At 53.9% G+C, this 16,266-nt stretch overlaps 8 protein-coding genes across 8 annotated transcripts; 3 read left to right on the top strand and 5 right to left on the bottom strand.

Annotated features, from left to right (window-relative positions):
• Positions 1 to 639: 639 nt before the first annotated feature.
• On the top strand, positions 640 to 1,532 carry CLAFUR5_01075 (uncharacterized protein; the record flags this gene model as incomplete). The annotated part of the gene is made up of 4 exons (XM_047900223.1): positions 640 to 787; positions 808 to 862; positions 928 to 1,102; positions 1,155 to 1,532. The coding sequence occupies 4 exons, from the start codon at positions 640 to 642 to the stop codon at positions 1,530 to 1,532; spliced, it is 756 nt and encodes a 251-aa protein (XP_047756954.1).
• A 21-nt stretch (positions 1,533 to 1,553) lies between these two features.
• Positions 1,554 to 2,555, bottom strand: CLAFUR5_01074 (uncharacterized protein; the record flags this gene model as incomplete). Its single annotated transcript, XM_047900222.1, has 1 exon — positions 1,554 to 2,555. One exon carries the CDS (start codon positions 2,553 to 2,555, stop codon positions 1,554 to 1,556), a length of 1,002 nt encoding a protein of 333 aa, XP_047756953.1.
• Positions 2,556 to 3,264: 709 nt separating this feature from the next.
• On the bottom strand, positions 3,265 to 3,787 carry CLAFUR5_01073 (uncharacterized protein; the record flags this gene model as incomplete). The annotated part of the gene is made up of 4 exons (XM_047900221.1): positions 3,265 to 3,353; positions 3,553 to 3,565; positions 3,624 to 3,655; positions 3,709 to 3,787. The coding sequence occupies 4 exons, from the start codon at positions 3,785 to 3,787 to the stop codon at positions 3,265 to 3,267; spliced, it is 213 nt and encodes a 70-aa protein (XP_047756960.1).
• Positions 3,788 to 4,799: 1,012 nt separating this feature from the next.
• On the bottom strand, positions 4,800 to 5,424 carry CLAFUR5_01072 (uncharacterized protein; the record flags this gene model as incomplete). The annotated part of the gene is made up of 2 exons (XM_047900220.1): positions 4,800 to 4,914; positions 4,967 to 5,424. 2 exons carry the CDS (start codon positions 5,422 to 5,424, stop codon positions 4,800 to 4,802), a joined length of 573 nt encoding a protein of 190 aa, XP_047756959.1.
• Positions 5,425 to 6,486: 1,062 nt separating this feature from the next.
• Positions 6,487 to 8,109, top strand: CLAFUR5_01071 (uncharacterized protein; the record flags this gene model as incomplete). Its single annotated transcript, XM_047900219.1, has 4 exons — positions 6,487 to 6,667; positions 6,769 to 6,952; positions 7,011 to 7,612; positions 7,670 to 8,109. The coding sequence occupies 4 exons, from the start codon at positions 6,487 to 6,489 to the stop codon at positions 8,107 to 8,109; spliced, it is 1,407 nt and encodes a 468-aa protein (XP_047756958.1).
• Positions 8,110 to 9,456: 1,347 nt separating this feature from the next.
• CLAFUR5_01070 (Ammonium transporter 1) lies at positions 9,457 to 11,010 on the top strand (the record flags this gene model as incomplete). Its single annotated transcript, XM_047900218.1, has 1 exon — positions 9,457 to 11,010. The coding sequence occupies one exon, from the start codon at positions 9,457 to 9,459 to the stop codon at positions 11,008 to 11,010; it is 1,554 nt and encodes a 517-aa protein (XP_047756957.1).
• A 420-nt stretch (positions 11,011 to 11,430) lies between these two features.
• Positions 11,431 to 12,977, bottom strand: CLAFUR5_01069 (Splicing factor U2AF-associated protein 2; the record flags this gene model as incomplete). Its single annotated transcript, XM_047900217.1, has 5 exons — positions 11,431 to 11,887; positions 11,948 to 12,167; positions 12,218 to 12,482; positions 12,569 to 12,682; positions 12,825 to 12,977. The coding sequence occupies 5 exons, from the start codon at positions 12,975 to 12,977 to the stop codon at positions 11,431 to 11,433; spliced, it is 1,209 nt and encodes a 402-aa protein (XP_047755758.1).
• A 478-nt stretch (positions 12,978 to 13,455) lies between these two features.
• On the bottom strand, positions 13,456 to 15,038 carry CLAFUR5_01068 (MFS transporter prlL; the record flags this gene model as incomplete). Its single annotated transcript, XM_047900216.1, has 5 exons — positions 13,456 to 14,214; positions 14,270 to 14,512; positions 14,769 to 14,824; positions 14,895 to 14,952; positions 15,006 to 15,038. 5 exons carry the CDS (start codon positions 15,036 to 15,038, stop codon positions 13,456 to 13,458), a joined length of 1,149 nt encoding a protein of 382 aa, XP_047755759.1.
• Positions 15,039 to 16,266: the final 1,228 nt, after the last annotated feature.

Raw genomic sequence — 16,266 nt, 5'->3', positions numbered from 1 at the left:
ACCACGGCAGCATCAACTGCATCCATCCGCAAAGCCAACTATACCGCCATTCCGCGAAGGAGACGAGGATGGGGAGATTTTGACATCAGCAGTGCCTTCTTCAAAGCGTCGGGGAGCCCAGGCCGTAGTGTCGCAGCGCCGTCTGGCCACGTCAACGAGATCGCAGAAAGACAGACATGCGCCTCCGGCCTTACATACTACTCGTGCGCTAGCGGGTTTAGAGGCTGCTGCGCTGGGAATCCTTGCAACTCAAACACAAGTTGCTCGCTCGAAGGTCCTGAATCAAGCGCTTCTCCGAGTGCTACCGGAACCAGAACAGGCACTGGGACAAGGACCGCCACGTCTACAGGCACACGAACAGCAACAGGCACGGCTTCGGGTACGGCCTCTAGAAGTGGGACAAGAACATCGACAAGAGCCAGCGGAACGAACAGCGCCACGCAGAGCAATACAGGCACCGCTGCAAGCACTATGCCTGCGAACTCGTCTACAACTACCACCCCAACGATCTCTGCACTTCCAGACACACAAAGCGGCGGATCAAATGTGGGTGCGATTGCTGGCGGTGCCGTAGGTGGTGTAGCAGCACTAGTGTTCATATTGGCGCTGCTCGCGTTCCTCGTCCGTCGACATAGGAAGATGGTGGACTCACGACGCGAGGCTGAGAAGTTGAAGAATTCCATTAGACCGGCAGCCGCACCGGATGGACGTCATTACGGAACGCACGAGATCAATGGGCACCATCGTTCGGGCAGCACGGCGAATGATGCATACACCTTACAAGGAGGTTCGTACTACACTCCTCAGCACACGAGGCAGAGAAGTATCTTCCGCGACGAAGACCGGAATTGGGTCTGACGAGGTATGTGTAGGACTTCCATACGACCATCCCAACCCGAGCTGTATCAAGAGTGCTGATCATTTCAGCGAGCTGGAGGGCCACAGCTCGAAGGCGCCCGGGTTGCGAGCTGAAGGTGGGCCGAGTATGCTGCCGGCTGCTGTTCTGAGGCCACCACAGATGCTTGATTCCACGCCGCTGGGAGACAAGTCCAGCTCGAAATCTTCGATATTTCTGGAGCACATGTCCGAGATGGAAGATACGGTGAGTAGACGGTGCTTTTATGACGGTGAGCTTACGCCTAACCCCGACCTAGTCTTGTAGTCGACCATCTCCGCCTCCTGCCGCGCCACCACAGTCGCCTTCAACCATGGAATCGCCCGTTTTAGGTCGCGCGGCTGGCGCATTCCTCACCTCGCTTGCCGATGACACCCGGGCGAAGCAACACGCCCTATATCGGAACAATTATGATCCAGACCAGACGACAGCGCGAGCCGAGGAGGGGATGAGTCCGTCGCTGATGCCAAAAGCACCACCAGCTGCCCGAATCACGCCAGCACCTGTGCAGATCAGTCCCAATGCTGGAGAAGATGCCAGGGATAGCTCGTTCGTGGTCAGTCCGCTAAGATATACCAAGTACAAGCGAGGGAGCGACTCTTCTGATAAGGAGTCGAAATGGAATGGTTATGTGTAGTCCTGTCGTTAGAGCGTAGCATCAATGGAATCGTTGGGCAGATCCAGCAGGCGGGTAGTATCCAGCTCCGAATTCGAGACTGGCACTTTCGAAATGATCTTCGCGCACGAGCTTCCAAGGACTGAACAATCCACTCTCGAATACCTTCACTTTGAAAGTAGCTTGGAAGCTTTGACCCAGGAAGTTCTCTCGATGACCTTCGGGAAACGGAGAGCTTAACGAGAAGAAAGAGCCTTTCGGCGCAGATGCCTCAATAGTTAGCTTGTTGCGAAAGTTCTGAACGCTCAGCTCGAATTTTCGATTCTCCCAGTCAGTCTTGTAGCTTAAGAATGGACTCCATCCAGCGATACGGACAGCGAATGGAGGACGAAAGTCGATGTTGAGGTTCTTGCTGCGGTAGCCAAGTAGGAAAGCTTCCATGCCTAAGATCTGTCCGCCAGCGCAGCAAAAGCCGCGATCTTCCTCTCGAGCTTGGAGCCACGAATGCGCTGAGGGGAAGCTAATTGCCCAGTTCTTCTCGTCGTGCACTCTGGCTTTGCCGGAACGGTCCTGCTCTGGCAGCTGGTAGTCTTTGATCTCGAGATCGAACGCGCAGTCAGATGCCAGGGAATGTACGTGCCAATGGAGGGGGAGGGGCAGGTGAACCAGGAGGCTTTCGGGTGTGTTGGTAGTCTTCGACCACGGCGTTCTGTTTGTCGCTTTGGCCTTGAAGGTGAAGTGTTCATGCTCAATGTTGTACTCCGTGACCTCGTCATTCCAGTCGATGAAGCCAACGCCCTGGATGTTGTGCCGAAAACCTTTGCCTGAAGCATGGGCAGTCATCTCTATATGTTCTGCCCATATTTCTTTCTGGTATATCTGGGTCGTGTCTTGCGGGACGTATGTAAACGACAACATGTATGGCTTCTTCTCTGCGCCACGGACTTGACATGAAATCAGAGCGAGATGTGCTCCCGAAGGCAGATCGAACTTGCTGTAGTAGCCTTCGAAGACTGCTCTAGCATGGGGAGCATGGTGCTCCATCTTCTCTATGTTGGGTCTGAGCCGAGTGCTTGCGAATCCGTTGTCTGTGTCATGCTGAGGGACAAACCGCTACCAATGTTCATGTCATGAGGTGCACGTGTTCTCGTCGAACATGACAACATGATGACCACTCCGCGTGATGTTCGTGTTTCGCGGCGCGTCCTCCCCGCTGTCCATGGCATGTTAACACCAGGCAATACTGTACATAAAACACGAAAAAGATGCCCGCCACGAAGAGCAAGTGTCTCAACAAGCACGTGTTGGCTATTACGCCAGGCTGACTGGTCGTAGGGAAAGTCGAAGGCCCAATCGATGCTGCCTTTCTCAACGAAGATGACAAGTCACATTATCTATGGATGCATTCGCACAATTGACTAGGCTCACACATCGACTTCGGTGAGTGCTGCACTATGTTCTCTGAACATAGTCGATAAAACAACCTCCCCGTCGCTGGCGAGCATCTCAATGTTAAGTGGGATTCCAAAGAGATGACTTTCCAGCTCACAGACACATATGGTATTCGGGCCATGATATTGTGAATCAGTGCAACTCGACTCACTGGCTGATTCGGATTGGCTCTTGACTATGATCTGAGCCAAACTTGCTTCATATCATTGGCACTGCTTGATGAGAACCATGCCCGAAGCTCACCTGTTAACGACGACTCGGTGTGTAGACGGACTGAAGTGGGAAGACATGTCCATTCTTGCTATTTCTTCTCCGGTTCACCCTTCTTCGCCTTGTTCTTGTTGTCGCCCGTGTCTGTGTAATCCCCCCCTTCTGCTTCGTATCGCTTAGCTTAACATCAGGGCGTCAGTACATCGTGATGAAGAGAAAGCGCAGGGCTATACAGTCGCAGCTGACCTAGCAGTCTCTCCAAGCACGACCCTAGAGGGGGCCTGCTGTCGTGCGCATCATCGTGCGCATAAGAGAAGTAAGCAGCGATGAGACACTGCCAGCCCAGACACGACTGTATAGCTCCCTAAGAACTGCTTACCCATTTCGCCAGCCTTAGTACATGTTAATTAGCACAGCTATCCAGATGGAATTTGGGACTTTCTGTCTTACCTTCCACGCCGACCAGTTACCCTTGCCTCCGCCTATGAACGTCAACTTTCGCAATCCTGCGCAGCTCTTCAGATACTCAACTGACCCTTCTCTTCGTTCTTGACCTCTTCCTTAATCTTCTCCCTCAACTCAGGATCAGTGGGTTCCCCTTTGGACGAAGGCATCTTGCAGTACCCTTGTACTTTTACTGGTCAGTCGTTCGAAGTTATGGAGTTTGGTGCTGCGTTTCTTTGAACGCGAAGGCCTGATAGAGCAGAGCTCATACTTATGCAAGCGCTCACAGAATACGCTAGTCGAATGTCATGATGCAATCGGCGCATTGTGCACTGGATCGCCCCGCGTCCCAAACAAAGACTCCGTTGGTGCTGGCTGCCCTGCGAACGTCATGTACGGTCAAGTCTCATGCGAGCTAGCATGTTCCGATCATAATGAGTGCACTGTGCATATCAAGAGTGCTTCGTCGGCTCGAAATTTGCCAGTGGACAAGGCTTAATTAACATGGCGCGGTCATGTCACGCGCGGCTTTGAGGCGTTTGCCTATCAGCGCAGCTCTCATGGGTTCGTTGTGCCGGAATATTCTGGACGAAACCACTGCGCTATTGTCCGAATCGAATAAGGCAGTCTGACCCAGCGTGAAGACATGCAGTGTGCGTAGCTCGAGCCATGCGAAACAGGAGAGATTCATTCGCTTGGCGAGGCGAAGTTGGCCGGATCACATCGCGAAAATCTGGTGGCTAGCATCTTGTGGATGATTCCCGTAGGTCGTCAGAGTGCGGATAAGTGTGAGGTAGTGTCAGCATTGTACGATGTTGTGTGTTCGAAGTTCGCCGACGACCCAGCGATCTTCCCAGGCCATATACTTGCATGGTCAGCGATGACATAGTCCATGGACTGGCCTGCTCGAGGGCCAATGGCGGACGCTCAAGTAGTAACTTGAGCGCAACTGTCATCACAAGCGGCACCGCTCGACGAGTCACTGTAAACACGTGTCGTAGCAGGCCATTCCCGGCGGCACTTATAGACAACACGTGCTTTGCATCGTCTTGTTCGTGGAAGACGGCGATGCGACGATACTGGTTCAAGAGAAGTGGTAGAGCTCTTTGCTATGCAGAGATGAGTCATGCCAGAAGTTGAGATCGGTGCGAGCATGGCTTCAGTGGTCTGCCTGAACGCTGTCTAGTGATGACCATCGTCTGCGAACGTATATCGGCCGACTAGCAGCTCTCCCACGAAGAGTCCTGCGAGCACCGAAAGGAAGTAGCCAACGTTTAGCGTCATCACAGCAAGCATACTGTGGTGCGTGTAAGCAGACGCGAAGAAGCGAAGGGTGCGAAGCAACTCACAGCAAATACCCAACGCCAGCTTGTACGGTGAAGATGCAAGCCCGTGGCAAGTCAGTGCTGAATCTCCATGGCGTGTTCTGCAGCGATCTTCGTGCCGTCCTGACCACTCGCACACTCTCGTCCATACCACGAGTGGTAAGAGTGGCCTCGTCGCTCTTCTCAGCCGAAGGTTCAAGTCGTCGTTCGCGCTCCACGGCATTCTCGCCAGCGACCACAATATAACGTCGTTGCACCGCCTTGTCGTGCCATTTCTGCTCGACGACATATCTGTATGCGAGAAGCAGTCGACTGATGACGCCCAGTATGATGAGGAATAGGCATGTACCGGCATAGGCTCCAGTTCCTGAGGGCGTCCAGGCTGACGAGTAGAGAGGAGTTGAGTGGTCAGTGGTGAAGACCATGGACATGCTCATGCCGCTTGTTGCGTCCGTGGACGAATGTCCGTGACCCATATCCATCGTGAACGAGTCTTGCTCAGGAGCACTCCGGCCTCAATGGTCTCAGGTGGTACCGCGAACCTGCAAGACAGGTGTTTCGTACTGTACGTAGCCCGGCTTGTGACGCGAGATGCAGCTTTCCTTCGGCCGGTGCAGGATGAAGCCTGTCGCTGTCGGAGTCTCGACAACTGTCCGGATTGAAGGTCTTATCGACAGCTCGTCGTGCGTCTATCGTGTATGGCAGCGTAGCACCTTGTGAGACCAGAAGATCTAGAGACGGGCGAACAAGTTCGAAAATGGGTTGGAGTCGTGAGGTCGTGAGCACGTTTTGGGCCAATCAGAATGGGAATTGCCCGGAGAAGACTCCTGGTCAGCCGAGACATGGATGCTCCATGTTGCCAACTTGCCAGGGTCAGGGTCATGTGAAAGCGCGTCTGACTGGCTGCTCGTTATATGCCTGCGCTTTCTACCAAGCACGACGGGAGCGGCCGGAGGTCTGGTGCAAGCATGCATGCCGCTGTTCAGAACCTGTCACAAGTTCACAACATCTCCTCACGATGAAGGGCACCAGAGGCGAACGCACAGAGTCACCACAAGAAGATCTCGATTTCGATCTCGATCTCGGTGCGGAGCAAAGATGGCGACGCGTGGCATACATGTATGAGAGAGATGGATGCACGTGAAAAGCAAGTCACCAGACCAGAGGCGCCGACTAAGCAAACCAGCAACCGACCTCAGCTGAAGAGGCCGCCGCTGAAGGCAGAGTACTATGTGTAACGACATGTAGGACTGCGCATGTGTCCCAGTGTGCTCTCGCTCGTGTATTCCATGCCCGTGTGTGGCACGCCATGTCGAAGAGGCAAGAGCACTAGCAAAAAGGCAGGAAAGACGCCTGGTACCTTCCTCTACACCGAGCTCCCTCTCCTTTGGTGAGTTCGAGAGCAGGCGCGTCTGCACACCAACACCAATGTCGCTATTCGCTGATCGATGCCTTCCGCTGCCAAAGCCTCCACGCTGTCGGTCACCATACCACACTACTGTACTGAAAGCACGTGTGCAGCTCGGTAGACAATCGTCGACATCATGTCTCACCGAAGACCTCATCGCCGGCGACTGGTCTCGGATGCTGGCCATGAGACAATCAGCATACGCGTCGGAAGCAGTCGCAGCTCCACCAAATACCATCAGATATTAGCCCGCGGACCACAGGATGCTCGCCCGTTCGCCAGGCTCGTTGATGATCAGACCCGAGCACATCCCAAGGGTGCGTTGGCCGGACGATGCATCGCATCATCGTCTCCTTATGACATCCTGGCTGTCTCGCTCGCGATCTTGTCCGCAGAAGCACGCTGACAACATTGGTAGATCCTCTCATTATCGCAGTCAATGGCTTTCGGCCATGGCTCGGGGACGTGCTCCACTCATGCATAGAGGACTACTGGTCGGACATACCTGACTTGGACAGAGCCGTGCAATTTGGCAGCACGATGCAGTTCCCTGAGAGGGCCAGCAAGCGGGGACAGTACGTGCCTTGGACTTTCATCATCGAGTACGTACCACATGAGATGCCTCGATGCGCAACTCTCAGCTAATGTCGCTCGCTCCAGCCACATGAATGTGCCCCAGGTTTACTACTGGTCTGTGGGCATGAATCCTCCTGTTTGGGAAGACTCCGGGCTGCCGAGTATGGAGAACTTCAGATTTCGCACGGGTGTCTGGTTTTGCGCTCGCGGTGCCTGCCGCTCCGACTCCCAGATTTCGGTCACGGTCATCTTCACTAGGCCTGATGAAATCTCGGAGCATGTGGTCAAAGACCTGCTTTTCGACTACCTCTGGCATGACGAAGACTTCACTCAACCTCGTGAGGATGAAGAAGGCCTGTGTTGGACGTTCTCGAGGCTCTACTGGCTGCTCACCGACTGGCAGAACATCATTGGCGAAGTCTTGGCCCGCCTCGACGAAGCAGAAGCCAACAGCCATGGAAGACACCTCCCGGTCAAAGCTCGAACTCGCAGGATGCACGCAGAGGTCGATAGGCTTTACGAGATGAAGGACTATCTGCAGTTCCATACCCGAGCATTCAAGAAGTTACAGAAGTTGAAGGAAAGCGTGCCACGCAATGGGCAAGTCGACCCGCTTTGGGCTGATATGGATGATGCTGTAGAAGACCTCGAGCAGTTTGACTCCAGGCTTGACAGTCTGAGAGAACGTGAGTTACTACATAGAAGAGCGTGGTGCTACTGTGCTAACAGAATTTCGGTCACAGGATTCAACAACCTAATCGAGCTGGAGTTCAACATCACAAACGCGGTACAAGCCGACAATTCGGCATTCCTCTCTGCCGTTGCGACGCTGGTCCTACCAATCTCCTTTCTGGCGTCACTCTTTGGCATCACCACTGTCACATGGCCAGTAATCTGGTATCTTTACGCCGCCGTCCCAATTTTCGTTGTCAGTGCAGCCTTCACAGCTGTTTCCCCGTGGGCTAGACGCCGTCTCCAAGTCGCCCTGTACCCACTGGAGGAGAGACGTCTGCGCCTGCGGCGAAATCAATTCACACTGCTGGGCGAGGAGTTGCCGGACAATGTCGATGTGCCAAATGCGAACCGCCAGGGCCGGTTCAAGCATCGAAGGTCCATGACTGCTCCGCTGGATGGTTTCGGGACGAGATCAGCTTCTCGAAAGCGGAGTGAGAAGAGCACATGAACGTGCGAATACACCAAGGCGAGCTTGTGTGAAGCGAGACGTCGCAGTGTCACGGAGCTTCATTGGCCTCCGTGAAATCGCACGCTACGATTTGCTGATCTAGATACTGTCAAGCGTACTTGATTGGAAGCATGACATGTTGTGCAACACTTCCTCCATGGAAGCCATGTGTTCGCTGCACGCCGATGCAGCACGTCCGTCAGCAGACAGCTTTGGCAATACAATTATTCCGCCCAAAGTCATTGAAGAAGGGAGATGTACTCAACCCTGCATTGGGCCGGATATCGACGTTGCTCTGAGTCTAGGATTACACGTAGTCGAACGACACGATGAGACCCACGCTGAGCATTGGCAGTCTCGGCGAGACGATGGTTTCGGAGCACGTGCGAAGGAAGGTGTCTCTCCCCGTGTTGTCGATTGTGGCGTGTCCAGGATCACGGCACTTTCCTCTCGCTTGTGCAAGTCGCTATCTTGCCAGATGTGACGAGGCGGACAAGTTGCATCCAGTACTTCGTACATGTAACCTCGAGGCGATGACGAGCAAAGGCACGCATCGGAGAAGGTCGGCATGGCACAGTTTCTCCGCTGCTGATGACCGAATAGTCGACGTCGAAGCACAAACATGCCTTCCTGCCCATGCTTCTCGAGCTTCTTGACGATGGCGTTGAGCAAGCAGGGGTGTCTGCAGGCTAGTCCACATTCAGCTGCGCCCTGGCCGTTGACTGGTTACACGGCGACTTTCTTATCTATGGCTGCATCCTTCGACATGCATCACATCGACTTCCTTCTGCGCACATGCGACCTCAAGATATGACATGCTGGCACCCGCGCGGATGGTCTATGTTCCTGCAGCTTCGGCGCCCTAGCTGAAGCTCCTCATTTGTCAAAAACATGTGCGGAAGGCTGGACTACCATGAAGCCTTGAGTACGGTTTCCGGAGACCTCCCTAGACGAGCGTGATGATGTGCTCACTTGCAGACGATCAGAGAGTCCTCGTCAGCTTTGCCGGGGACCAGACGCCACGAATTAGGGCTATGGATCCGTCTTCTCCATCCGTTTCATTTGAAACGGTAGGGCGACTTTCCCCGGTAGTGGTAATCGAGACTACCTCTCATACTTGTTGACGACTATCTCCTTCCGACCCAGAAGCGCGCGTAGTCGACCTACACACTCACTGGCGCCTGTCAGCACATTCGTGGCTGTCTTAGTAGAGTGCTTCCCAGGACGATAAGGCTACAAGTGAATATACATACTATACAAGATTCAAATGTAGAGTCCGATCTGGAGAAGTCGACTAGAGTCTGGCCATCCACTCAACGCCTCGATCTCACCATCACAACGCCCATCATGTCGTCCTCTAACGATATGACGTTACCATACGTTCCCAATGTCGAGTACAATGGCACAAAACCAACTGGCGGCGACGCCCTCACCCAGAACCTCAACGTATTCTATGAAGCTGGAGATATAGGATGGATGATCACGGCCACTGCTCTCGTCCTCCTCATGGTTCCAGGCGTGGGCTTCTTCTACTCTGGTCTTGCACGACGAAAATCAGCCCTCTCTTTGATATGGCTATCGATCATGTCAGCAGCAATCGTCAGCTTCCAGTGGTTCTTCTGGGGCTACTCATTAGCTTTCTCACACAAAGCTGACCCGTTTATCGGGCGTCTGGATAACTTTGGCTTGCGAGATGTGCTGGCGCAGCCCAGTGTGGGAAGTGAGAGGATTCCGGATCTCATGTTTGCAGTCTATCAGGGCATGTTCGCCTGTGTGACGGTAGCACTGGTTTCAGGCGCAGTCTCCGAGAGGGGGAGGATGCTACCATGTGTGGTGTTCATGTTCATATGGACGACTGTCGTATACGACCCGATCGCTTGCTGGACGTGGAATCCTTCTGGGTGGGTGTATCGGATGGGTGGTCTCGATTTTGCAGGTGGCACGCCCGTTCACATATCGTCAGGATCGGCGGCATTGGCCTACTCCTATATGCTGGGTAAGAGGACAGGGCATGGAACGCATGCGCTCAACTATCGACCACACAATGTCACGCATATCGTTATCGGTACTGTCTTTTTGTGGGTGGGATGGTTCGGGTTCAACGCTGGCTCTGCACTGAGCGCGAACCTTCGAGCGATCATGGCAGCAGTAGTCACGAACCTGGCAGCCTGTGTAGGAGGAGTGACCTGGTGCCTCGTGGATTATCGACTCGAAAAGAAGTGGTCAACAGTAGGCTTCTGCTCTGGAGTTGTGGCAGGCTTGGTCGCCATTACACCAGGCTCCGGTTACGTCCCTGCGTGGAGTGCCGTTGTCTTCGGTGTCGTAGCGGGTGTTGGTTGTAACTTTGCCACCCAGCTCAAGTACTGGATCTCAGCCGATGACGCCCTGGACATTTTCGCGGTTCATGGTGTCGGGGGCATATTAGGCAATCTCATGACTGGTCTCTTCGCCGCAGACTATATTGCCGCTCTGGACGGCCATACACACATCACCGGTGGTTGGCTCAACCACAATTGGAAGCAACTAGCAATTCAGCTCGCCGACTCCGTGACCGGAATGGCATACAGCTTCGTCGTGACCTGCGGCATCCTGCTGCTCATCAGCTTCACATCAAGACTAGTTCCCGCGTTGAAGTTGAGGGCGAGCGTGGAAGAGGAGGAGATGGGCATCGACGATGCCGAGATTGGCGAATTTGCCTATGACTACGTCGAGTTGGTGCGGGACGTAAAGCCGGTTGACATGCGCGACCACGACGACTTCACTACAGAGAATGACGACAGCCAGAGCGTACGGAGTCTCAGTCGGCATAGCCAAGTTCCGATCCATGTTCGGGTCGAGAAAGACAATGAATATCCCTTAAGGACCTTCACCCGCGATGCGCCAGTCGGTACAGCCTCTTGAGGTCTAGGTCATATCGCTATTCGACATTCACCGGGCATGTCCATATGCTCAGTCGGCCGAAAGTCCAGCCTCAGTACAGTGAGAAAGGTAGTAAAGGGTCGACGGCGATCGCAGGTTCGATACAGTATGATGATCGATTTCCTGCTGCCAGGCAGTTTCCAGCTATGCTATGGCTTGCGTAACGTATGCGTAGTAGTTCCGCCGCGAGAGGATGGTAGGGTCGTGCGTGGAGACGGTTAAATGATCGAGAGTTGTACCTATGCTCGCCATAAGCGATCCAAGCTCTGTGGTCTACAACGCAATTTCGGCTCAAGCGCTGCTTGCGCGTGACCGGATGGTATCCAGCAGCACGCTCTTCGGCGCTCAGCTCAAGACCATCGCTGGTGTCGGCATCTTCCTGGAATGATCGAACCTCCATGCTCAGGATGGTTCACCTCCAGCAGCAGCAGTGACATTTTCACTCTTGCCCTCAATGAAGTTGCTGTAGTCCTCCAGGCGCTTGGCCTCCTCGTCGTCTTCAATTTTAGCCTTGCGACTCTTCTTGAACTTCTCCGTATCCTTGGCGATCGAGGCTTCGAGTCGGCGACCATCGTAGAGTCTTCCGTTGAAGGCATCTGCGCAAGCTTTGGCGGCCATGGCATTGCTGAAGCGAATTGTGACGACGCCATCCTCCTCCTTGTCGAACAAAGTGATGTTCTTAATCTCCCCGTGTGCCTCTGCTCCTTCGCGCATGTCCTCCATGGTATCCTCGTAGTAGTCCTTGTCCTCCTGCAATGCCTTGAGTGTAAAGACGTTCTTGATGACCACAACCTTGTCAAATCGCGAGGATGTCTGCTGTATTGCTGATGGCTCATCGTCCGACCAGTCCGCCAGACGACTAAACACGAAGTCAGTGGGCTGCCAAATCACACTACAGCTGGGTACAATGTATGTTCACCTGTTCATCTCCTCCGCCTTCTGCTTGGCTTTGGCGCGAGATCCCTTCAGCTTGCCCTTTGGACGCTCTTCTGCAACGGTGTCATCCTTGTGCGCCTTGAAGCTACTGTCGGCTGCGACGACTGAGATTGGTGCCGTGGGCGCAGTGGCTTCACGTCGCGGGAAGTAGGCGCCATCCGCCATGTCGATGGCGAGGCTGACCGACTCGGGCCGGTAGTAGACTGCGCAGCGAAGTGAGCATAGAGCACGGATCGGGGTGGACGGTACGCACTGATCAATGCCTCGCCCTTGAAGTTGCCGTCTTTGTCATTGTACAGCTTCACGCGCTTCTCGTTGTCATCGATACTCTCGGAGATCAAGCCGAATTTCTTGAAGTGGTCCCTAAGTTCTTCATGGTCAACATCCTGCGGCAGGCCAGTCACGAACACAGCGGTGTTCTGGCGGGGCGGTCTGGCAGCAGCAGTGGCATTCGGCTTGGTAGTGGCTCCGGCATGGCTCGAGGTGGCGGTTTTGGCGCTCTTGGACCTGTTCTCCGCCTGCGCTGTGTTAGCGGCACCGGCGCCAATGCGACGTCTCTGGTGGTGAGATGTCCTGTGTGGCGAGACATCGTTCCAGCACTCACGTCGTCCGACTGCGCCTCCTTGCGCTTCTTGGCCGGGTTCAAGGCCGGGGCGGCCTCATCGACGCCCTGCACCTTGTAGATCTCTTGCTGTTGCTGGATCGCAGCTTCATCCATCTATGGCGCGCAGCATTATGTTAGAGGTCTGCAGACCGCAAGCTTCAAGGTGTGGTGATTGCAGGTGTGGCAGCTCCTCGTACTGAGCAGACGCAGGCCAGAGCCTGTCGACATAGTAGACAGGATTTCTGGATGTGCGTACCGTCTTGGACCATTTGCCCGGGCCTGTCAGCCACTCCCACTCTTCGCCCTCCTCATCCTCCAGCAGGAAACGCCCGTCTTGCGTGGAGTACGAGATGCGGTCGTCGCCGTCGAACGTGTCGGGATCGTTGGGGAACGGCGCGCGCTGTGCCATGATCCGTGTCGTCGTCGGCGGTAGTAGTTGGGGGGGGGGGGCGGTGGTGGTGGCGGTGCCGCTGGTGGTGGTGTTATCTGCTGGTGACACTACTACCGAGTGGGACTGCAGAGTCGATAATGCAGGAGCGCGAGCGCGAGAACGGCATGTCCAGCAGCAAGGCACGACACGTGAAAGTGAGACACGAAGTCAAGGAGTATGTAAAGTTTAGATTCATGAGCTCACACCCGGCCCATGCATCAGCCCCACTCCAGCTCTGTTTCACTTCGCCTCATTGTCAGTCTTTCTTCTCTCCCGCACTTGTCCACAATCACATGCTATCAGCTCTTTACATGGCGCAACGTGGCCTGCGACGCATACACAGTTCAGACCAACTGGAGTGCCTGTCCATTTACTGCTCTACTTGCTGTTGATCGACAAGAAACGATGGTGGATACTCTTGTATCTATGCCGACATTCGTGGCGTGTGCTTCCGACTCTACTTTCTCAGCAAGACATATGCTGCAATATACGTAGCTACACCAAATGCCGCCATCCCGGCAATGACACCGAAGCCCAAGAGATATTTCGGCGCATCACTGGCAGGAAACAGATATGCTCCGTAGATTTGTGCCAGGTTTCCAAGCGCGTTGACCAACGCCAACGATACCGCTCTGGTCTCCTGGGGCATGTTGGCAAAGGCACTCGACGCGTAGCTGAGCGCCAGACCGTTGGATGACCACAGACCAGCCGCCATTATGACAAGCAAAGCATACCGCGCTGTGAAGTCGTAGACGACACAGACTACGATCGCACATATAATAGCAACGACCAGCCAGCCGGTGATGATGAGCCCTCTCTGCGCCGGATACTGATCGCTGAAATAGCCAGTGATGGCCACACAGACAAACGCCACGGCATAGATCGGGACCACCATGTATTGGGCCATATGCGAGGTATAGCCAAGCCCCTCGACCAAGGTTGGGTAAAAGTACGAGAGAGTACTGGATCCAACGATCACCATATATCCGCCAATGTGAATCCAGACTCTCCAGGAAAACAGAGCTTGCTTCATGGCCTCTAGAGAGCTGATGTGAGGGCCATCCTCGCTCCGGGTATAGTGCTCGTCAGCCTCAAGGCGCGAGATAGCAAGCTCCTTCTCTCTTGTGTCGAACTTCTTGGTGTTGGCTGGAAAATCGGGAAGAATGAAGCCAGCAACGAGCGCCCATCCTATAGTTGCTGCGCCCTCGATGATGAACTGTGGATCTGTCAGGTTGTACCGCCAAATGAATGCTTCATGACGGCCTACTCACGAGCCAACGCCAGCCACGCAGACCGTGTACGCCCTCTAGGCCTTCAGTGATCGCTCCTGCGATGATCCCCCCGAATGCCCCCGATAGAACGGCTGCAGAGATGTATACTGCAAATCGTTTCGACTGCTCGGCCTTCTTGTACCACGAAGAAAGGATGAGAAGAATGCCTGGAGCGAAACCTGCTTCCAGGATTCCAACAACGACCCTCAGCGCAATTAACTGCTCGTAAGTTTGCACTTTGGCCTAGAATGGATGTCCTTAGCTCGATTTCCAGGGCAGGTCTGCCGCTCTTTCACTCACCATACAACATGTCACTATCCCCCAAAGCGTCTGACGAACAAAAGCGGTCAGCTATACTCGACAACCACGTGGTGATATCTTAGCAGATGGGGCCAGGCATGTCTGAGACAGACGATACCTTCCACCCTTCAGCACTTACCATGATCGTGGCAAGGAATATGGAGGGTCTTGATTTGGCGAGAATAAGATTGGATGGAACTTCGAAGAGGACATATGTTATGAAGAACACTACCAAAGAGACGGAGTAATCATTCGCTGCATTTTTATCCGTCAGCGTTCTACCTTCGACAGCTTCCCGGGCAAGGCTCCTGCTAAAAGTACTTACAGTCCATACGCAAGTCATCGGTCATCCCGGCCACTTTGGCGTTGCCAATGTTCGTTCGCTATAACATGTTAGTAACACGGAAGGGTCTGGATCGACATCATTTGCGCTCACGTCCATATAGCTCAGCAAGTACATGAGCCACATGGAAGCAGATACAAATCGATCTTCCTGACGAGAGCTTTCTCTTCCTTTCCCCTGTCTTCGTCATGGCTGTGGCTATCTTCCACGAAGTCGACATCCTTTTGTTTGATCATGTCGAGCGAGGCTTCCTTGAATTCACCTGGCATGATAGGGGCCATAATGGGGTGGACGGCGCTAAAGGCTCTCGCAACGAGGAATCGTGCCAGTGAATTGGCACTGACCTTCTAGGGATTGGCCGTGTATACCACCTCACAGGCCTGGGGATAGGAGCTTCCGCCTCCTTTCGATTCCTGCACGCCTCTGATGATGATGAATTTACCCTCGTACGGCATTCCTAATTCAGCCGCCACACATCGCGGTGGAGAACCATGTGCGTCTCCGCGTGGTCTGTTGCCCCATGGTGCTACCTCATGCTTGAACGATTCTCCACCGTCGAGGCCAGTCAAAGTGATGGCACAGGCGCCCACCGTGGCTGGAGTGCACTTTCCGGAGGCGATTCTTCGGTGAGCCCAGTTGTGCCAGTGAGAAGGAATTCCCCAGGTCCCACGTCGAGGTACAAGCTCGCCAGGTCAGCAAGCTCGGAAGAGCGTGCCGCCCCGCCCCAGTGTTCTGTTCCTAGAGGCTACCACGCGACCATCCTGTCTTCCTCGATTCGGCTTCTAATATAGATAGAGATAGATTTGTCATTCCCTTGTTCTAGGACCCTATTCGGCCTATGCAGGTATATGTCTATTGTTATGTACAAAGGGAAACCCGAATAGGTGAAAACCCTTCCCGCCCCCGACTTCTCCTTATCTAGATTAGCTTTCCCTCTAAAGGTACGTAGTCCATGTCACTACCCCGTGAGCCCCCGCTCCTAGCCGGTCTCGTCGCGCTACGCCGTGTCCTCTCTTCCTATACTACTCCTACTAGGCGGTACTATTCTAGCTAGCCCTTCTCTAGTATCTAGTTTATAATATACCGTAGGTCCTTAACGTTATTAAGAAGTACCCTAATCGTCCGGTTCCTCGCCTTTACTATCTACTCCCCCCTTCCTAGCGACTACCTCGGATAGACGAGGAGTACGTACCGTATATTCTAGGAGTAATAGCCGTAGGGGCTACTAGTATTTATATATTCTAGAACCTTCCTCTATAATAGGTACCCCTAGAGGCTAATATATTTGCTTTGTAGTTAGGTTACTATACTACTCTATACCCTCGTAAGGCGGTAGTAGATAAGCTTCGAGAGG

This window comes from Fulvia fulva, chromosome 1 (assembly GCF_020509005.1).
Source record: "Fulvia fulva chromosome 1, complete sequence".
NCBI classification, from domain to species: domain Eukaryota; kingdom Fungi; phylum Ascomycota; class Dothideomycetes; order Mycosphaerellales; family Mycosphaerellaceae; genus Fulvia; species Fulvia fulva.
Note: the sequence above shows the minus strand (reverse complement) of the source record. Positions and strands in the feature narration are given on the sequence as shown.